Below are 23,069 nucleotides of genomic sequence, written 5' to 3'. Positions count from 1 at the left end.
TACACTCGTAACCTAGAGACGTTCCACTCAGAACATTACTGTGGATGGTAAACACTTATTTACCATGAAGATGGATTTGAAGTGCTCATAATCAAACAGTAGACCTCAACCATGATGAAATTGTAATAAATGAACATTCGGTGTTGAGGATGAGGACGGGTTTCTCTCAAGGTTTTTCCTCATACCTTCTCAGGGAGTTTCTCCTTGTCACAGTCGCCACTGGCTCAATCATCAGACTCAAACTTATTAGGAACAAACTTTTTAGCAGTTATACATTCCAACTTTATCAACGCTTTATCTTTGCAAAGCTGATTTCCAACAATGTCCATTATTAAAAGTGCTCTACAAATAAAGCTGAATTGAACTGAATTGAACTTGGACTGTAATTACAGTTTCTCTCAGTGGAGCATTTCTCCAATCATCCTCAATATTTGTGACCCAGTGGGTGAATTTCTCAAAACAATTTGAACAAACAGCATAACACATAGAATTTCTTTCAAAAGACTGAACTTTTCTCAAAATCCTATTTTGCCAGTGAACATCTCATTGCCATCAGAAGTCACAAGATCGTCAAAATGTTCAGTGGTGTTGTCAGTACCACATCATAAAGTTTCAGTGTTTCAGGATATAAACTACGGTTTGGATTACAGCGATTAAAAATCTACAACGCTGAATTTCTTCAGTTTGGTATTTATGAATTTCAACAGAGGAAATGTGAACATTAATGTATGCGGGATGTTGATTGTAAGAGATCAGACAGAATTCAGACTTTTTACTGTACTGTATTAGTGTTCGTTCATTTCCTGGTTCTTCATCCATTTTCAGAAATTGTAATTGTGTGTTTTTCTCTGTCTGTCACCAATTGAGGCTTTTACAAGATTCACCTTTGACCTGTTTTAGAGAACTGGCCCATTATTGGTTGATCTGATGCCGTAAACCCGCCTTCGTTAGTGACAAATCTTCTCTCTCCCCATCCCGAGGCTTCCTGAGGTTTGGCCAGCTCCAGTCACGTCCCACCTCGTGAAGATTATGGACCTATGGATGATCATGGAGAAGTAGATGCCGAGTGTTTAAAGGCCCTGGCATGGAGAAGCTGATGCTGGATCTATGATGATCACAAATTGTTCTGTATTGTTGAAAGATTTATGACCAAACTTTTGATGTCACCCATATGAGGATGGGTTCCCCTTTGAGTCTGGTTCCTCTCAAGGTTTCTTCCTCATATCATCTAAGGGAGTTTTTCCTTGCCACTGTCGCCACGGCTGCTCATCAGGGACAAACGCACACCATTCACCTTCACTGTTGTTTTCTGTAAAGCTGCTTTGAGACAATGTCTGTTGTGAAAAGCGCTATACAAATAAACTTGACTTGACTTGACTTGACTTGACATTCAAGATCTGCACAATTCATCAATTCAACACATTTACAAAAAAAGGTTAAATAGATATATTATTCTAACAGATTCTGACCACCGGATGAAACATTTCACATTCAATGAACTGATGGCGAGATGTTTCGGGGGTTAAAACTGAGAACCAGTACAATATATTGTGATCAACATGAACATAAACAAATGATAATGTAGGAAACAGCAGACGCTCGGACACAATCCATTAAACGAATAAACCGAAGAATTCGTAATTCGTTCCAAACAACGAGAAATTGCTTTATTCATGTGCACGAGACGTGATGTGGAGGTTGAACGAGTAGTTTTGAGAATTTTATTGCGGTTCTGAGAAACGCCAAAGCGACTGAGAAAACCTGTACGTTGATGACTGAGCCAGTGGTGACTGTGGTGAAGGAAAAACTCCCTGAGATGGTATGAGGAGAAACCAGACTCCTCCACAACACCGAATGTCCATTCAGAAATTTATACTGTTAATATATTTATGTCTGTAAGGCTGCTGTGTGACTGTGTTCCATTGTTATAAACGCTTTACAAATAGAATTGACCTGAGTGGATGTAAGTACAGACACACAGACTGATGCAGAATTCTCCCGAGGAGAAAGTTGTGTTGTGTTGTGTTGTGTTGTGTTGTGTTGTGTTGTGTTGTGTAATGTACACAAGAATCAGAAAAGTGGGTGACAGTTTTTTATTTCACAGAAGTATTGCGTCTTGCACACGTCCTTTTCACAGTTTCTCATCACAGCAGAAGTAAAACACAAATACAGTCTACACCCTTTTCATCCCTTCCTGAAAAAGAGGTGCTGAAACATGAAGTAAGAAGACGGAAAAGGAGATTTCAGACCATAAAACATATTGTTAAGCCTTTTTTATTGTCATATTATAAAAGAAAAAAAAAACGAATGCTAATCTAAAATAAGAACCAGCGTGATGGAGGATCCTCTTAGAACTCCAGGGCATCCAGGTACCTTCTCTCATATTGCACATTTCATTGTGAGCTTCACTTTGCTTGTTGGAAATGTAAAATTTTTAATCTTTTGTGAGTGCAGATCAGAAGTATTGGGTTAAAAGAGGAGCTTTCAGATTGTCGATGCACTTGTTTCTTCACTTTGTCATCATCGTGGTACTTAAAGGACTTTTGATCGCATGTGCCAACCATCGTAAGTCTGATCTACAGTAAATCTCAATCTTATCTTTTTATTGTCTTGAAAACACAAACCTCGTCTGTTCTTTACAAAGAGTAGCGACAATCATATGCTGTAGTATAACCTGCGTTTAATACTGTAATAAAAAGTGAAAAATCAGGTCATGTATTGGTATGAAGACCAACTTTGACCAAACAAATATAAATATCCAGACTCCTTTAGCATGAAGAACAGCTTCACACACACACACACACACACACACACACACACACACACACACACACACACACACACACACACACTCAGCATCCAGACACTTAATTTCTCCAAACGTTCAGCTGAAACTCTTTGTGGTGCCTCTTGTAAAACTCACCAAAGATCTTCTTCACTAGTTGGAAATTTCTTCCTTTCTTGTGATCCAGTTGATCCCAGAGCAGTTCAGTAGGATTGAGGTGTGGTGACTGGGCAGGTCGGTCCATAATAGACGTCACTCCAGATGTCTGTTTGCTCTGTGAATAACGCTTACAGAACTCAGACATGAGCTTTACTAATGAGTGAGTGGCAGTGAAGACGGAACTGCATGGTGTTGACCAATGGGAACGGGAGCCATGTTGGTTCTGGACTCTTGAGATCTCATGTTCTCCATCTGTAAAACAGAAACTTGTGAAGTAGAATGTGACATGGCTAATTGTATTTCATCCAAAACCGACTGATAAAGACAAATCATGAAAATATATTTGATGAAAATATTAAATGAATGAATGATATCTTGATTTCCGAATGTGATATAAATACTGCATAATTGTACAATTAATTATAATAAGTATTAATCATTTAAATTACAACTTGTTGTCTTGTTAAAGGATTTTATATCATTTTCTTTTTAAATTAAGATAGAAAGTAGAGGTATATTCTATTCTATTCTATTCTATTCCTCTTTCTTTCTTTCTTTCTTTCTTTCTTTCTTTCTTTCTTTCTTTCTTTCTTTCTTTCTTTCTTTCTTTCTTTCTCTCTCTCTCCCTCTCTCTCTCCCTCTCCCTCTCCCTCTCTCTCTCTCTCTCTCTCTCTCTCTCTCTCTCTCTCTCTCTCATGGTTTTACAGTGCTGAGGGTCGATACTGGAGAATGTGGAGGCCCAAAGCTAAACCCAGTTCATGAACATAAGAAGAGCACCGATGGAGAGAAGTTACAGCTTCATGCAGAAATTCAGAGGCTCACAGAGCTCCTGCACAACATCACTACAGGTTTCTCCCACTTTCTCATTTTAATCAATAAATATAAAAAAAACAACACACAATAGAATCAACTCATTCAAACTCAGCTCATTCTTCCGATTTTTTTTTACAAGCCCTATAAACTCAGTATTATCTGACCTTACAGAAAGATCATTAGTGCTGTTGTTTCATTCAGGAAAACTTTCTTCTTTTTTTTTGGCTAATAAAATTCTTTTTTTTTATTTTAAATGGTGCCAATATTTTTGCTGCTGAATTAAACATTTCAAAACTCTGGTGGGTCCAAGGGTTTTTTACAAAGACCCTCTTCCCTCTCAGGTCTACACACACACACACACACACACACACACACACACACACACACACACACACACACACACACACACACACACACACACACACACACACACACACACGCGATAGATAGATAGATAGATAGATAGATAGATAGATAGATAGATAGATAGATAGATAGATAGACAGACAGACAGACAGACAGACAGACAGACAGACAGACAGACAGACAGACAGACAGACAGACAGACAGACAGACAGACAGACAGATAGATAGATAGATAGATAGATAGATTCATCAATTCAAACCATTTATTATGTAACATATACCCTAACCCTATCTAAAATCCCCTAAAACTAACCCCTCGGTGCGATAAACCCCTAACTTCAACCATGTTTTAAACATAATCCTAACCCTAAACCAACCATTTCTCCTTCCATCTACCCAAACCAGATAATGGTTCCTCAGGGTGGAATTTCAGACGTTCTGATTCACTCACAAAGCGTTAAACAGCATCTGTACTTTCTCTCGGTCGTCTAGACTCTCGATGCCAGCTTTGCCCCAAAACATGGCACAGATATAAGGGTCACTGCTACTTCATCTCAGCAGGACTGGAGGAAGACCGTAAGTGGGTGGAAAGTGTGAAGTACTGTGCTGAGCACAACGCCAGTCTGGCCATCATCCAGCATGAAGCCGAGATGGTGAGAATGGTGTTTGTGTTAAAGATCGAAATGAAAGAAGGATTACAGTTTTTCTCAGTTGCTTTGGAACGTTTTTCAAATCATCCATAATATTTGCACACCGATCGATTTCGATTTCCATTCGATTCAACACAATGCGATTCAATGGGAAGAAATACGATGCTATACAATTCGAAATGGTACCGTGTACTTTTATTTCTTTGCTTCAGACGGACAGCAAATCATCAATTTACTTAAGAGCCTTCTAACTTCTAATGCATGGCCTTTTCACAAACAAGGAAAAAGATAAACCAGACGTTCTTTTCCTGTTCTGTCTCCAGGAAGATGCAGCTCTACCTCTGCCATGTTAATCTGTATTCTATGCGACTCTGTTGTGATACGTCACATTCACGTAGCAGCAGCGGTGCTGTGAGAACGCGATTGAGAAAAAATCGATCTACATAGAAAATATTGTTCACAAATTATTGGTCACTTTCTAAATAATAAAAGTATAGAACATTTACTAATAATTATCTATAAATAAATCAGTTAGTACTGATAGAAATATGGCGCATGGCGATACAAATGCATCACATTGTTATCTTTTATACCGATGTACCGTGCAAATTGCTGAATCTTAGCATCCCTAATATGTACATGCACAAAAAAGTTTTCCGTCCCTAGCTAGCACCTTAAACGGGTTTCTATTATTCAAATTAAATCAATTAAAATCTTTTTTTATTCTAGGAGTTTATCCTCAGTCTGCTGAGCAGGTTTGAAGAGATGCCATTTCTCTGGCTCGGCCTTACAGACGCTCAGGTGGAGGGGGTGTGGGCATGGCAGGATGGAACTCTGTTACAAAACCACAGGTTGTAAGTATCCTATAATGTAATTGTCTAATTAGTTCTAAATAAATTCTAATAATATTACAATTTTTGATAGTAACACTGCACACAACGGCATGTGTGGCATTAATATGTATGTCTATAAATGACGTATACGTGTCAGTAGAATAATAAACAGATCATAACAACATGTAGTTACTTTATTATTCATTTAATTATTAAAATATTCATAAAAGGATTCTTCAGTGTCAGCGAATCGTAAAGAACAGTGGGGAGGACTGTATTAGACGCAGAGCTAAAGTCAATAAACAGCATTATAGCAAGATCTCCTGCTATAGAGCTTTAACCTGATTGAAGTTTGGGATGAATGTGAACACCGAATGCACCCCAGGCCTCCTCACCTCACCTACATCAATACCTGTCTTTATTAACACCCCTTTGTCTAAATGAATCTCATACAAATCTCCACAAAAACATAAAAAAAAAATCTAGTGGAACGTCTTCCCAGAAGAGTGGAGGTTATTATAACAGCAACATTAGATTTTTAAAAAGCATGTACCAATCTTATGGGCAGGTGTTCACAAATATATATATATATACTTCAGCGCAACACGCATTTATTCACGACGTCCCGTCTTTACTCAGATATAACGGAAAAATTGTAAACGCCACCAAAAATAATTTTTAATCGCTAAGCATTTGTTTTACTGATGCGCCGAGTCTCAAATCAAGCACCAAAATCCGCCATGATGCACAAATCCGGCAATTAAAACCGTCCGTGTGGAAACATAGTAAAAGTTTCGTTTGGTGTCCTGATGTTTTATGTCATTTGAAACACCGTAATTACTTAAAAACATTTACAAGAGCGTAACTTTCTACATTACAATGTACGTTTCACTAATAATAAACGTACGTTTGCTTAAAGCATCAATATTTGCGCACGTTGATTAGAGTATTGAAACCTTGACCTGTATTAATTTATGGTACATTTAAAACAAATAAAAATAATTATGATTAATCACAAATTAACTCATGACAATCATGTGATTAATCACAGTTAAATATTTGAATCGATTGACAGCCCTTTTTAATTTTTATATATATTGTGTGTGTTTTTAGCATAAAGGTGCAGTGGGACTCAGAGCACAGAGACTGTGCAGACCTGAGAGGAGATGGAAGTGTGTTTGCATCTGACTGCATGTCCTACAGTCCTTGGCTTTGTAAGAAACCCATGGTGCCACCAGAGTTTTAAAATGTTTTTAAAAAAATCAAGAATGTATTCCTGGATGAAACAACACCAATAAGGATCTTTTTATAATGTCAAATAACGCTGACTTGGTCATATAAAAATAGCCGTTCATATAAAAAGTTTTTCTGTTGGTTTGGGTGCATGTTAGGGCTCATTATGTTGTTTAGAGTTCCATATATAGTCAAACATCAGTGATGGACGTCCATGTTCTCCAGTACATTTCACATGGTTTTCCTCATACTGATTGTAATTATGAGCAAACAATTAGCTTTATCATTTTATATGCATCCAACATAGAGTTCCAGTTGTATTTCCAGCGACACCTGATGATGTTAAAGAGCTCGAATCTTCTTTCTTCGCTTATTCAAATGAAGTGCCAATACTTCTGGAGTTGACTAAACATTTTTATTTATATATCACATGGATATTGTTGGGTAGTGAAATTTAACATATGCAGAAACAGCAAACAAAGTGATCTGAAGATTAATCCGAGTGTGTCATGCTTCATCTTTTTTATTTTTAAGCCAGTTCCAATCAGGAAAAAGCCATGAAATATGTTTAAAGATTAACTTTTGAACTTTTGATCACACCCTAAAATCATTTCAATGTCCAAATCCCATGGTCACAAATCCCTCTTTCACAGCATGATATATGGTTAGCTTGGATTTTTACATCCGCTTTCAAAAAAGGGTAGAGATGCTCGCTTTATTGTTTTACTTTAAAATATTTTAAGCAATTTTATTTATTTCGATAGTCTATAATATGTCTTGACGTGTATATTTCCCATTATATACCTTATGCTGAATTTATATATATATATATTCATAATACACATTAACACATGCAAATGCCATTCAATAATAATAAATCGAAGAGATTTCTAATAAAAACAAAACTCTGCTATCGTTCTCTTCATCGTGCTCCTCCTCAATATGTAAAATAGGATTTCTTTTATAAAAAAAATATTTCGACAGATATTTTGACTCACCATTGTGCAATAAATGCTCAATTTAATACATGAAGAGACAATAATCGCAAAATAAAGTGCAGTTCAGCAGCAATTAGTTCACAAACAAACAGGAATAGGAAGAAAAAGTATAGTACATGCCTACACAGGACCTGTGAAAAGCATAAAAAAACTGAGTTGTGGCTTATGGTTTTTGAGAGACACATGCATGTTCCTTTTTTTTTATGCAACAACGACAAAAACACACATTGAACCGTCAATGAGTAAAAGAAAGTTGTGTGGAGTCTAACAGAAGAACTTGTGTGAGATGGAAAAGAGGAGAGAAGATGTGATCAGACTCCCTCACCCCCACACATTAATGGTTTGGGGTTGTTCCCGGAGCAGGGAAGATTCCGGAAAAGTGAAAGAAATCCTTAACCAACATGGCTGCCATTCCACACTTCAACACCATGCAGTTCCGTCTCAACTGCGGCTCATTGGAACCGACTTCAGCGACCGACAGGACGATGAGCTGAAGCGCACGTCTGAGTTCTGTAAGTTCCTATAAGACAAAAAGTCGTCTGAAGTAATATCTATCATAGGACAAGCTGCCCAGTCACCACACCTAAATCCTACTGAACTGCTCTGGGATGAACTAAGGCATGTTTGGAGAAACGAACTGTCTGGTATGCAGAGTGTGTGTGAAGTTGTGAAGCTAATCATCATGCTAAGGGAGGATTTTTAAATGAAAATAAAGTCTGTACATTTATATATATTTGTTTTGGCGAAAAAACAAAAGGAACATGCATATGTCTCTCAAAATCCATAAACGATTTAGTGTTTCCAGACCTTTCACAGTACAATATTTTAAGAAAATAAAACTAACAGCATAAATATATTAAATAATGCTACAATCTATTCGAAAATCTCTAATAATTTAGGCGCAGGCCAATAAAGTGTTCAGTTTTATATGTAATAAGTTATTAAGTGCTGTAGTCTGTAGGACCAGACACTGTTATGACAGTCCTCCCATCCAATGGGGCGAAGAGAGGGTAGAGATTTCCACGGAAATGTCCTGTGAAGGTGAAGATGTGTGATTTGCTCTCCACATTGTAGAAGGAGATCTGGCCCTCCTCGTAGTCGACGTATACTCCCATCTTCTTAGGCACCAGTGTCAGAGGAAGCGGCGTCTCGGGGTCCGTGCAGGCGTAGAATTGTCTTGTGCTCCTCCACAGCGTCCAGTAACCCTTGGAGGGCTTCATAGGGAAGCGCCCGTTTCTCTTAGAGGATGATGTGGTGACTCCAACTCTCCAGTAGCCGTTGTTTGCTAAATCCACCTCCCAGTAGCTGCGGCCTCTGGTGAAGCCCGTCCAGCCCAGAACACACGGCCAGCTGTCGAAGCGTTGCGGACTGTACGGCAGGTCGGCTTGCTCCAGACCCTCCTGAACCTTCTTCTGATCTTCAGAGAGAAGCAACCAGGGGTGGGCCGTCAACGGGTCGAGAGTGACATCGACTGGGGTTCGTAGTCAAGAGCGTGATATTGATAAAAATCTGGTTAAAACAATATCAAGATATAATAAAACTCGATTTCTATATTGTTTTGTCAGAAACGTACCTGATGCGCTGGTGATCCAGCTCCACACTAGAACATATATGACAAAAAAAGATTGATGAATACACACACACACATACCACACACACAATAATCTGCAATATCTCGTGTTTGAAACTTACCCGAGTTGGGGATGTATTGTTGCATTCCTGTTTCAGGAAAAAAACAACAAAAAAGAAAACATTTATGCACATTTCCGCAATCTTTGAAACAAACAAACAAACATTTAAAGCTTAGAACTTTCATTAATTTCTGAGTCTGGCTTGGAGGATGGCAACAATTTTGCTAGATGATTGCTAAGATGTTCTAGGTGGTGTTTTAGGTGGTTTCTTGGGTGTTCCAGGTGGTCTTTAAGGTATTTCAGGTGTTTTTTTAAAGGCAGTTAAGGTGGTTTCTAGGGTGTTGCAGGTGGTTACTTGGGTGTTCCAGGTGGTGGCTTGGGAGTTCCAGGAGGTTGCTTGGGTGTTCCTGGTGGTGGCTTGGGAGTTCCCCTCGAATTGATAAAGTGTTGCTTGGTAGTTCCAGGTGTATACTTGTGTATTCCAGGTGGTCTTTAAGGTATTTCAGGTGTGCTCTTTAAGGCAGTTAAGGTGGTTACTTGGGAGTTCCGTGAGGTTGCTTGGTAGTTCCAGGTAGCTGCTTGCTGTTCCAGGTGGTTACTTGGGTGTTCCCCTTGAATTGCTAAAGTGTTGCTTGGTAGTTTCAGGTGTTTACTTGGGTGTTCCAGGTGGTTTTTAAGGTGTTTTGCATGATTAAGGTGTTTTAGGTGGTTTCTGAGGTGTTCCAAGTGGTCACTTGGGATATGTTTTCTATGGTATCTCAGGTGGTTGCCAGGAAGTTGTGAATTAGTCTTGGAAGTCTTAATAGACTGGACTTAAAAAGAATGGACTCAATCAGATCTAAACCTTCAGGTGAAACAATATTTATCTGGAGCACTTTCAGGAATTTCTGAGCAGATTTTCTTTGAATGACAGGTAATACAAAGGTCTTGCATTTTCTCACCTGCTTCCCATGAGCGCTGCTTCGCCGAAAGCCACAGCTGAGAAACCACGTCCTGGATTAATACAAGAACACAAGAACACAAAGTTTATGTAATGGTAATTTATGGTAACCTCGTTATTTCTGAGACGCTGAAATGCTTTTCTGCTCAGCACGGTTGTAAAGAGCGTTTATTTGAATTGCTATCTCCTTCCGGTCAGCTCATCCTACTCTGAGACATATCTCAGGTGTTTCAGCCATCTATGGATGTTTTTTGTTTTTCGCACCATTTTGTTTAAACTCACTGTAAAGACTGCTGTGGGTGAAAATCTGAGAATATATTCTGCTGTTTCTGGTGCCACAGTTAAAGTCACAGAGATCAGACTTTTTTCTCCATCCTGATGTTTGATTTAAACACTAATTAAAGCTCACGGTCGAGATCTGTGCTGCTGCTACATGATGATTGTTTCTAATGAAATGGACGGTAAGTGGAATGGAATCATTTTGTTTTGTTTTAAACGACCTGCGTGATTAACGGACTGTATAAACTACAGTATCTTATCATATATCATGCATGCGCAAAGGTCACACAGAGGTCGGTCAATCAGCCTGCATGCAGAACGACCAAACTTCACCCAGTGTTTCCTAGTAATCAGGAGCAAACTTATCACCTCAATAAACTGTATAATAAAACTCGAATCAGCATCACTATGCTCCAACACACACACACACACACACACACACACACACACACACAAACAACTGGACAAAATATATAGTAAAAATGTACAAATATATTTTTATATAACTATAAATATATTTTCAGTAACTTAGTTAATTATCTACATTTATTTCTTTTTATTTTTATTGTTAGAAATGAATATAAACCACACATGAGATTATTTAGCCTGTTTAATTATTTTAAATAAACTTTATAAATTAGAAATAAATGCATCCCAGGACAAATTCTGACTTAAAACAAGCATCTTTTAATAATTTAATATCCCAAACGGAAAACACTGGGTACATTCAGCTAAAGTTGTTATTAAGAGTGAAGGTTAATTTTCTTAATGGTGCAACTTTACTAACTTTATACTAATGAGTAATTAGTTTGTGTAAGATGTTGAATGAAGAAGTGTACACTCTGTTGTGTTCTCTGACCTTGCTGTCATCCTTCAGTAAGGACCAGGTGATGAACTCGAGCAGCGGCATCAAAGAAACCAGTTTTTTCTTCCTCAGGCTGAGCAGATGAAGCATCTGAGCCAGCTCATCTCCCAGCATGCCACAGCTCTGAGTGGGAACAAGTGCCCTGTTAGAGTTATAATGTCCTGTACAGCCACCAAGACTAACAGAAAGGAGTGAAGTAATTCATTACTGAGTAACTCAGTATACAGGTGAAGGGTTTCTTTAGGCCATCTTTCACCTCGCTCACCTCTGACACACTCTGCAGCTCTTTGGCCCACTCCATGACTCTCTGCTGCACCACTTCTCCATGTTCTTCCCTCTCCTCCTCCTCCTTCTTCTTCTTCTGCTCATCATCCTCACTGCTCCTGAATCTCTCCTGCAGCCATGGGCTCGCTTTAGATACCTAGTAGACATCAGGTCTGACATTAACATCATCACCAGCATCAGTTGTCCAGCAAAACAGCATAAAAAATTCATGTGAAAAAGGAAGTGTGAAAAGCGAGGCTGGGGCTGATTTCTTCCAAACTCGGTTTATACACTGATTCAGCCAATCAGAGAAAGGCGTGTGGATCAGGTGATCACAATGTGATCTGGGATTTTTTTTCCTTTTTTTTTATTCTTCAACATAAGTGCACCTAAATGTATATGTAATATAATATAATATAATATAATATAATATAATATAATATAATATAATATAATATAATATAATATAATATAATAAAATTACCATCTAAATAAATAAATGCATGATTTTAGAAAATATAGAATAGACACAAGTTAATTTTACTTAATTTAAGATTCATCATTATTATATATTCGGTCTTAAATAAAACACAGGATTTAAAGTAAAAACAAGATCTCTATTTAAATCGAGATCATGCATACATGCGTATTGTCAACAATTATAGTAAATAAATATTGTCTTGTAACACGCAGAATTTATGATGCGAAAGCAAAAGCAAAATCATTATTTGCTGCTCCTCCAAACACAAACTCATTGCACCATAAAACATTAATGAATGTATTTTGTCGTCACTGAACACTGAAAGAAATTCAAGAGGAGAAACCAAACTACAGAACAACTCAGTAAAAAAGAGTTTTATAATTTCTTATTAGTTTATATGTGATAAATATCCTGAGCAGCTGCATCACTGCCTGGTTTGGGAACTGCGCCGATCACCAGACCCTACAGAGGATAGTGAGGACGGCTGAGAAGATCATTGGAGTCTCTCTACCCTCTATTACAACATTAAAACCACGCACTGCATCCGCAAATCCAACAACATTGTGGACGACTCCACACACCCCTCACACACACCCCTCACACACACTCTTCAAACCTCTACCATCAGGTAGGTACAGAAGTATTCTGGTCCTCACATCCAGACCATGTAACAGTTTCTTCCCTCAATCCACAGAACTGAACTCACATACACACTCAATACACCCATAATATATTAGAATCATATTATAACTGTTTACATGCTTTTCTGCACTTCTCGATTGCTGTTCTTGCTGTTTTACACAACATTTTGTGTTTAAGTTTCCAAAAAAAACGCTTGTTAATAGTTCTCTCTTTTTGCACATTGTACTATTGAACACAGTGCTATTATGTGTCTTGTGTCCCACACTGTCTTGTATTGTCTTTTTGTCCTGCACTGTTTGAACTCGGTTGTGCACCAGGCACTTTAAGTGGCGAGGACACTTACTTTAGATCTGATCCCTCACCTGGTCGACACTCTTCAGCTCATCAGCCCATTGCAGGATGAGTTTGCGGCTTTCCTCCAGACTGCGCTCGGTTCGAGGGTCTTCCTGTCGATCACCTGAAGCGCGTTCGTCTCGGCCGTCTCCTCCCTTCTGAAATCGCACAACAAACACACGCATCTTTGCATTACTGTTATGTAATTGGTTCAGGAAATATCCACATTATTTATTTATCTGTCTCTCTTTCACGATTGCATGCTTTTCTCAAACATATCTCTTGAAAACATGACTCAGGGGTCAGAATTAGAGAAGTCGCATTTAAATAAATAGAGAAAACCTCTTTTCATAATCAGCATGTTCAGCTTTTATACAACCACCAGATCATAAACGAGGATATCAGTTCAGGGTCTCCAGGGAGACGGTTTATAGGTCAACTGTCTTTGCACGCGAGCAATAAATGATACGCTCTGTTAATAAAACAGGTTTAACTGCTAAATAAAATATTCTTCTTCTTCTTTCATCCTTCTTTCAGTCACCACAGCAGATAATCTTTCTTTATAATCACTATAAAGAATTATAATCATCCTCCTTCCTTCTTCCTATATGAATGCAATTTCTTTGCAAGTACCTTTATGGACCCATAGAGAACAATAATCCTTATACAGTTCTTAAACAAGCTACAGTTAGTTCAGAATGCGGCAGCAAGAGTTCTCGCAAGGTCAAGAAAATATGATCATATAACCCCAATCTTCTCATCCCTACACTGGCTTCCTGTCAAGTTTCGAATAGACTACAAACTACTACTTCTTACTTATAAAGCACTAAATGGTTTGGCTCCCATGTATCTATCCAGTCTCTTAACACGCTACAATCCGTCACGCTCCCTGAGATCTCAAAACTCTGGGCTTCTAGTAGTTCCTAGAATAGCAAAGTCCACTAAAGGCGGTAGAGCATTTTCACATTTAGCTCCTAAACTCTGGAATAGTCTTCCTGACAGTGTTCGGGGTTCAGATACACTCTCCCAGTTTAAGTGTAGATTAAAAACATATCTTTTTAGCAAAGCCTACACATAACACACATCACATATCATAACCATGCGCTCCAGAACATCTGATCACATGCACATTATCAACTTGTGCTGTTAATATCATGAACAGCAGCTATGCTAATTCCTCTCCACTGCTTCTCTTTCTCTCCCCATCCCGAGGCATCCTGAGGTTCCTCCAGCTCCAGTCACGTCCCACCTCGTGAAGATTATGGACTTTAAAGAAGTAGATGCCGAACTCGCAAACATTCTGAACCATCTGGAGACGTACCAGTGCCAATTAAATCCCACTGCATGTGTGGAGTTTGACATCCTGGATTGTTTAAAGGCTCTGGCATGGAGAAGCTGATGCTGGATCTGTGATGATTACAAATGTTAGCTCCTACTTCTATACTAAAGAATGTAGAAAGAACATTTACTTATAATCTTTTACTTCAGTACTCATGTTAGTTCTCACTCTCCAGTGTCTCCACCAAAATGAGGATGGGTTCCCCTTTTGAGTCTGGTTCCTCTCAAGGTTTCTTCCTCATAACATCTAAGGGAGTTTTTCCTTGCCACAGTCACCACGGCTGCTCATCAGAGATAAACACACACCGTTCACCTTCACTGTTGATTTCTGTAAAGCTGATTTGAGAGAATGTCTTTGTGAAAAGCGCAATAGAAATAAACTTGACTTGAGTTCCTTTCTGGATGTCTAGGGCACTGGATATGGTCCATGTTCCTTCTCTTAACGAACCCCTGATGATTTCTAGACCAATCAGAATTGAGAATTCACCTGCACTGTGGCATACGACTTTAAACACTTTACTGCCTCTGAAGAAATAGTTACCCCAAATACACCATCATAAATTTCTAGTAAAAAGTTAAACCTCTAAAATATGTCCTCCTGCCTAGCTGGCCATATCAGAAGATCATAATCCAGCATTAGTGTAAATACAGAGCGTAACTGATGGACCAAATGAAGAAGAGCAACACTAATAGGACATTTAGTGTGTTTTACTTTCAGTGTTTTTTTCTTTATCATTAAAAAAGTGCAAACAAATGAGATTATTTTTTCTTTCTAAAGGTGAAATAAATATTCATCATTGTCTTATGTAGTTGTAGCTCGTGTGTAAGATCATGAAGCTATGACTAATCTACCTGGTTAACCTTTAAGGAGAAAACTGAGAAATATTGAAATAAGGAACTGACGGGGAAAACCCCACTCATGCATGATCAGCATAGACCTTTAAGGATATGGATTTCCTGAGACAGGGGTCATGTGTTTGTGTTATTGCTCTGACTCACCTTGCACACTCGTGCCACCTGTAGCTTCCAGTTGTTGAGAAAGTTGATGCACTGTTGCAGGCTGCGCAGGTCTTTCAGGCTCTGCTGATGATGTCTTTGCTACAGAGAACGCAGAGAAGAGCGTGGAAGAGAAGCCATTATATGACTTTTACCAATTTTATGACCAGGTAAAATATTCCAGTCAGATATATTGCCATTAGATCACAAACTCTAAAAAAATACTAAAATCTGATCTACATTAAAAAAAGATTATGTCTGATCAAACTTATTCTAAATAGATTCTTATAGACCTGGACATGTCCTTTACTAGCTATTTCTGAAGGACCACAAATTGTATTTCTGCAGAGTTCCTGAAGTATCTCTATGGTGTCACAGATCCACTCGAAAACCAGAGAGAACCACAAAAGCTTTGTGACGACAGCTGACTGAACCATTAGAAACCCCACTGAGCTCTTGCAATAACTTTAAGAATATCTATGCTACCTTTCCAAACTTCCACTTAATCAGAGTTTCTTTAGAAACCTCTTCATTCGATTAACAAATATCTATGAGGTCACAGTCACCCTGATGTACCCGTCTAGACATCTGAAGTAACCTCAAACCACCAGAATAGTCTGAACACCCTGGTCTCTCTGAAGCTCCTAGATGGATTTCTATAAGACTACATTCCCCTGTGTAAGCCTCCTTAGATCCGAAACACATCTTGACCAGAGAAAAAAGAAAAAAGGGTCCCAGTGTTCACCTGCGTGCGTGAAGAGGTGCTCTTATTGTTCTTGAAATGGCTGCTGGGAGCCGAGCTGTGAACCTGAACCGTTTCTTCAGGAAGATTCCAGCGCACAGCACAGATCGAGTGGCTCTGCACTTCCATGTTGGCCACGGGATTCAATTCTGCCATGGACAGACGGATTATTACTATTATAGACAATGTTATTTATGATTTGAGATAATCTGCCAAGCAATCTAATCAGAGATATCACTGTGAGGAGGAAAGAGAGAGGCTTCTACTCGTCACATGCACATTACAGCACAGTGAAATTCTTTCTTCGGGTGTTCCAGATTGTTAGGAACTGGAGTCAGAGTGCAAAGTCATGATACAGTGCCCCTGGACCAGAGAAGGTCAAGGACCTGAGCTCAGTGGTGGAACACAGTATATAGGACTATGCATGAGTTACAATTTTTTATTATATGGAAAAAAAGAACGAATATTGAGAGTTTTATCCTCGTTTTTTTCTTTGGTTATGTATTTAAATACTTTTCCTTTATACATTTGTTCCTTTATATCAGATAAAATCCCTGGGAATGAGTTGTTGCAATAGAAATGTCATCATATTAGTTCTGGCAAACCCCCATTAAAGTGCATTTTAATACGATTCCCTTGTAATGAACCCATAAAGAGTTGTAATCCTTATACAGTTCCTTTCTGGATATCTTGGGCTTTGTGTACCTTCTACGTAAACCTCTTTAGGACCACTGCCCTTCTGCATTACCCATAAGAACATCGACAAGACCGCAATCATCTAATCATTTTATTACAGACCAATCAGAGATGAGAATTCATGGGAGGATACGATTTTAAACACTTCAGGGCCTCTGAGGAAATACTTATCCCAATTACTCCATCTTAAACTTCTAGTTTTCTGGCACGTAAAAAGTTTTTACGAAATATAAAAAAATAAATAATAATACATAAATACTCCTATGCAGCGGATTATAATCCAGCATTAGTGTAATGATGAACCAAATGAAGAATAGCAACAGTAACAGGAAACATCACATGCTTTAGGTTCAGGTATAATAATAATAATAATAATAATAATAATAATAATAATAATAATAATAATAATTATAATAATAATAATTATAATAATTATAATAATTATTATAATAATAATGATAATAATAATTATAATATAATAATAATAATAATAATAATAATAATAATAATAATATAATAATAATAATTATAATAATTATAATAATTATTATAATAATAATGATAATAATAATTATAATATAATAATAATAATAATAATAATAATAATAATAATAATAATAATATAATAATAATGATGATGATGATGATGATGATAATAATAATAATAATAATAATATTAAATAATAATAATAATAATACTTATTATTATTATTATTATTATTTTTTTTTTTTTTTTTTTTTTTTTATTATTACTCAATTTTTTTTTTTTTTTTTTTTAAAGTTCGGTTTCATTTTATTTCTAAAGGTGAAATAAATTTTCAGAAAAACTAACTTTTTTATCCTCTGGGCCTTTTCTATTTTCTCTCCCGGCAATAATGAGGATTGTTGCATGTTTGATTTTTAGCCCATAATAGGAAAAAGCTCCGCCCACCCAGAATTCAAATCAAACTCAATACTCATATTTATTCTTGTGATTTATATTTGACTTCATCTATTTTCCCAACAAATGAATATAAATGTGCTTTATACATGTATTATATAAGTATATTGTACATTTTAATAATAATAATAATAATAATAATAATAATAATAATAATAATAATAATAATTAGTAGTAGTGTTATTATTATTATTATTATCATAATTTGTTTTTACACAGGGATTAAAAAACAAATGAAAAACCCAAAAGCTATCTTTCCAACTGTACAGAGTTGAATTTAGGATATAACATGTATAAATGTATAAATGTATATGTATATATATAAATAAAATGTTATTTATACACTGAAGTTAATAGATATACAGTATGATATGAATATGTAACAGAAATCTAGTGTACATACTCTGCGTTTTGTCTTTAAGAATCCCCTTCATCTTGTGCACTTTGAGAAGTTCTCCTAAAATATAAATAAATAAACGTTTCATTTACATGTTGCACATATGATATATAAAGTAAAACGCATGCATGTCCTATATGATATTATATTTAGACATATAGACACATACTCGATATGACATTATACAGTGTATCAGATAAAGTACTTCTGCATTCATGAAACACTTGATTTTCTGCATTTCTGCTCTGTGAGAAGCGAAACTCCCAGCAGGACTCACCTGTACTGTGAGACGAGGCAGGGGTTGTGTCAGGTCGAGTTGGCAGGAGAAGAAGAGCGAATGATCTCTCCGGTCTTGAGATTTTGTCTTTGAGCAGTGTGCAGCGCTGTGTGAACTCTGGACCTGTTTTATAATCCTGTTTTTTCATGCGTGAGAATCGCCTGCACTTCACTTATCTAACGTGTCATAAGACTCACAGGGCCGGAGCAGATTTACTGGAAAAGACAAGCGGTAATTCCCATAACACACATTTGTAAAAAAAAAAAAAAAGCGGTAAGGCAGCTCTGAATGGGTTTAACAGCAGCAACTGTGCTGACCTCAAATATACTACATACACTTATTATATCGGCAAAAGTATTGGGACACCTGTTTTTCCAGCCATACTCAGTTACAACTGTTACCACAAACTTGAAGGCACACAACTGTATAAGATGTCTTCAGCATGAAAAGATACGTTTTACATGGGCTGGAATGGAACATCTCCTGCTATAAAGGTTTGACTGATCTCATCCCTGATGAACCCCAGGCCTCTTCACCTCACCTACATCAGTACCTAATAACACACTTGTGTCTGAATGAATCTCACACATACTTCCACAAAATCAAGAGAGAACATCTTCCCAGAAGAGTGGAGCAATTTTATGCTCAGGTGTCCACATACTTTTGCCCCTTTTATATATACGTTTTTATAATGTGTGTAGATGGAGCACGATTTAAAGTCTATTATCATGATATACATACAAATTAACAGTTAATAAAGCTTGGGACGTCTTTGTTCAAAAGTATACGGACGCCAGAGGCATTTACGTTCCCGTGATTTGGCAGATCCAAAAACGACTTATTATCTCATTCATACAACCAAGCATTTGAGGGTCTTTGCACAGGGGCCCGGCGATGCCAAGTTAGTGCTGATGTGATTTGAACTTATAACCTTCTGATCAGAAATCCAAGATCTTAACCACTGAGCTATCACTTCCCCGAGCTACAGTTCGATGACATGGATGTCCTATTCAGGTCACTGCACAAGCTGCAGACGTGGCAGAAATAACTGTGCTCTTTTTGCTTAAATCTAAAGTGTGTAATGTTTTTAATGATTTCAGCATGTTTTCCTCCTGCTCTTACTGTAAATGTAAAGCAAGTGAGGAACACCTAGATGGCATTATCCAAAAGGCGGTTCCTTGATTAGTAACTGCAGTCAGTTATGTAACGCCGGTGTGATCTTTGCTCTAGTTTCTGTTTTCTTAATGAGACGTACATGAAATATATCCTATTAAAATATTCCAATGTGAAATTAAGATATTTTCGCTTCACCCTAGCATTCTTATGTGTCTAAAACATTGCATTTGGAAATGTTATATGGTGATATATTTAAAAATAAATCTCCGTTACAGGTATAATACAAGCTGAATCGGAATGCACTGTATTACTCATACAAATTAACATTTATACATATTGAATACATATCAGTGTTAATACCTACGATTCTTTGATTTTTTTCACTTTTTTTTTTCCCCACTCTGAAAACCTGATTTTACAAAACAAGATCTGGCCATCAAAAGTCCAGCATATTTTCTGCTTATTACATCAAATTGTGTGTGTGTGTGTGTGTGTGTGTGTGTGTGTGTGTGTGTGTGTGTGTGTGTGTGTGTGTGTGTGTGTGTGTGTGTGTGTGTGTGTGTCACTCTGTGTGAGTTTCAACTGTGTAAATAAGACTGTGTGTGTCCACACAAAACCCCCACCACACCTTCTCACACACGCAGTGAATCAGCCACTATCTCTGTTATTGTAGGCTAAATTAATAAAACCCTATTCCACTCTCTGATTCTGGGCTCTGATTGGTCAGAAAGGTGTGGATTAGTTTTCCATAACAGCATCTCAGTTTACACAGGTTTATGTTAATGCTCAATTCTGATACGGTATCGTTCCAGGGTAAGAAGTCTGGTCAATCTAAACCTGATACTAAACTCGTTCAACAGGCGCAAGAATATTTTTATTTTTGATCGAGCCTTTAAATTAAAGGTATTTGGTTATACAGTGTCCAAATACTTACGAACCGGGGTGTATGTTCATGCGCTCATTCGAACCCGTCATCGTTACGGTTTACACCGAGAATCGAATATACAATTTACATTTAGATCGACATGTTTTTACAGTATATATATATATATATATATAAAAAGTTTATTTATAAATATTTATATGTATTATAATATTTAAAATATACAAAAAATATTATAATACATTATAAACTTTTATTTAAATAAATGTTTATATATATATATATATATATATATATATATATATATATATATATATATATATATATATATATATATATATATAAACATTTATTTAAATAAAAGTTTATAATGTATTATAATATTTTTTGTATATTTTAAATATTATAATACATATAAATATTTATAAATAAACTTTTTATATATATATATATATATATATATATATATATATATATATATATATATATATATATATATATATATATATATATATATATAAATATTTATAAATAAATATAAACATTTATTTAAAAAACTATTTTTTGTATAAATATTATAATATTTAAAATATACAAAAAATATTATTATAATACATTATAAACTTATATTTAAAGAAATGTTTATATATATATATATAGCAGTGTCCGTCCTAAATGATACCCGAGATTAGTATATTTATATTCCAAAAAGTAGTACATTATATTGCTAAAGGTTTGTAGACACCTGAGCATAAGACGGTGCTTTATACCTGTTACATGTCCTCTACAGTACAGTGAAATTCTTTTCTTTGCAATGTTAGGAAGCTGGGATCAGCCATGATACATGATACATGGGGCACAAAGGGTTAAGGGTCTTGCGGAACTGCCGCAAACCTTGGCAGCTTGGCAATACTACTACGTGTCAGCGAAATACGCCGTTCCTCACTACTCTGAAGTGAGAACATAAAGAGCATTAAATGAGAAGCCGTGGTGAGACTAAGAGCGTAACCCTACATACTGTGTATAAGAAAATCTGCTGGCCTAAACACTATTAAAAGTGTTCTTTGTCCATGAATATGAATTAAATTATTCCCAAAAGTCTTTAGCTCTTTAGTTCACAGCTTTTCTCTCAGTTGTGAAGCTTCTAGTAGTGTATGTTTATGTTAGAGTTTCTATCCAATCAGATTTCAGCAGTGAGCCTTCAGACAAAACAATGTGGACATCTGTAGCATTAAAAGTACATGCTGCCTGAAGGTGTTGCTTTAACCAATCAGATCTAGCAGACGTCCAATTACGTCTTCACGTCGTTTGAGTGGACAGAGAGCGCACTAGTCAGAGCTCGTAAACTGCATCTGTAGCAAACTGCACAAACTCAAATATGTTTTCTTTAGATTTAATAGCATTTTTGTTTGTTTTTTTCATTTTAAAAAAAGTCTGACAGAGGAGAAGAAATTCGATTTGGTCACTTACAAGAACGTTTTTTACAAGATGGACTTTTCAAGAAAAGCTGGCCATCGTCAGGAAAGGTCGGCCAGAAGAGTTTAAAGCGGTTGTTAAGCTTTTTCGTGAACCGTTGCCACTTTTGCGTTTTCTTTTCAGTAAAATTTGCACAAAAACACACCATTTTAAAACCCCAGGAAAACTGTTGTGCACAAAAACGCAGGGAAAATCATTTTATGAATTGACTATCGATGCTTCTGCTAGAGATGATGTATCCAGGCAGTGCAGCTGTGGCTACAGTGAAAGGAAACTCATTGTGTTCATTTTCATTGTATGAGATTCCTGTGTGTGATGCAGTGCGCTGTTACACTGCGTCCCCTATAATATTAAAGATTTCTATATAAGTGACATCATAATTATGGTATTAAGAGGTGGATTGATTCAGCTAGGACACCACTGAAGGCCTCGGTGTGATATATATATATATATTATATATATATATATTACATATATAAGCCACACCCACTGAATTTTACAAATATTTTTATTTTTAACATAAATAAGCCGCACCTAAACCCAGACTCAACGTGTTACAACGGCTTGTATCTAAACAGTAGCCTACCAAGAAGGTCGTTGTTCACTGTCCTCCTCCTTCCTTTCACAACTATTTCTCTCGGGAGTTTTTCTTTTGGCATCGTCATTGTTTTTTTCTCCCGATGCCGTGCAGCTCAGAACACAGGTGAGGTGCATTTTTTCGTTTCCGTTCGGAAATTTAATTGGTCTAATGTTATGGGGTTCAGTTTTTTGCCTTGAAGATTGTGAAACCGGGAAAAACCCAGGAAAAATCCATAGATAAGCCGCTTTGTTGTTAAAGTAGCGGCTTATAGTCCGGAAAATACGGTACACATACATATTTACCTCTGAACCTTTAGCAAAACTACCTCCATATAATCTCATCATTAACTGCATTAT

The 23,069-nt window shown here is 36.7% G+C and overlaps 3 protein-coding genes across 6 annotated transcripts in view; 2 read left to right on the top strand and 1 right to left on the bottom strand.

The window, feature by feature from the left end:
• Positions 1-23,069, top strand: part of zbtb4 (zinc finger and BTB domain containing 4) — a 105,495-nt gene that overhangs the window by 13,070 nt on the left and 69,356 nt on the right. The gene's annotated exons all lie outside the window — the stretch shown is intronic.
• On the top strand, positions 1,488-6,853 carry LOC310735006 (CD209 antigen-like protein C). 3 transcript variants are annotated; one of them, XM_083557576.1, is made up of 6 exons: positions 1,488-2,369; positions 2,455-2,565; positions 3,652-3,792; positions 4,616-4,776; positions 5,503-5,624; positions 6,720-6,853. In XM_083557576.1, the coding sequence occupies exons 1-6, from the start codon at positions 2,336-2,338 to the stop codon at positions 6,850-6,852; spliced, it is 702 nt and encodes a 233-aa protein (XP_083413702.1). In that variant the 5' UTR covers positions 1,488-2,335; the 3' UTR covers position 6,853. The 3 variants fall into 3 exon arrangements, with proteins under 3 accessions (XP_083413702.1, XP_083413703.1, XP_083413701.1); XM_083557575.1 differs by having other exon boundaries at positions 1,944-2,369; positions 5,503-5,627; XM_083557577.1 differs by lacking the exon at positions 2,455-2,565 and having other exon boundaries at positions 5,503-5,627.
• Positions 7,241-19,286, bottom strand: LOC310734969 (uncharacterized protein). Of its 2 annotated transcripts, none has more exons than XM_083557510.1 (11): positions 18,659-19,286; positions 18,388-18,441; positions 16,352-16,497; positions 15,610-15,708; positions 13,302-13,427; positions 11,818-11,973; positions 11,547-11,675; positions 10,410-10,461; positions 9,530-9,556; positions 9,411-9,437; positions 7,241-9,308 (listed from the first exon to the last, which is right to left on the bottom strand). In XM_083557510.1, exons 1-11 carry the CDS (start codon positions 18,804-18,806, stop codon positions 8,779-8,781), a joined length of 1,494 nt encoding a protein of 497 aa, XP_083413636.1. In that variant the 5' UTR covers positions 18,807-19,286; the 3' UTR covers positions 7,241-8,778. The 2 variants fall into 2 exon arrangements, with proteins under 2 accessions (XP_083413636.1, XP_083413635.1); XM_083557509.1 differs by having other exon boundaries at positions 8,194-9,308; positions 13,302-13,430.

The sequence above is a fragment of the Silurus aristotelis genome, assembly GCF_946808225.1.
Source record: "Silurus aristotelis genome assembly, chromosome: 12".
In the NCBI taxonomy this organism is placed as follows: Eukaryota; Metazoa; Chordata; class Actinopteri; order Siluriformes; family Siluridae; genus Silurus; species Silurus aristotelis.
Note: the sequence above shows the minus strand (reverse complement) of the source record. Positions and strands in the feature narration are given on the sequence as shown.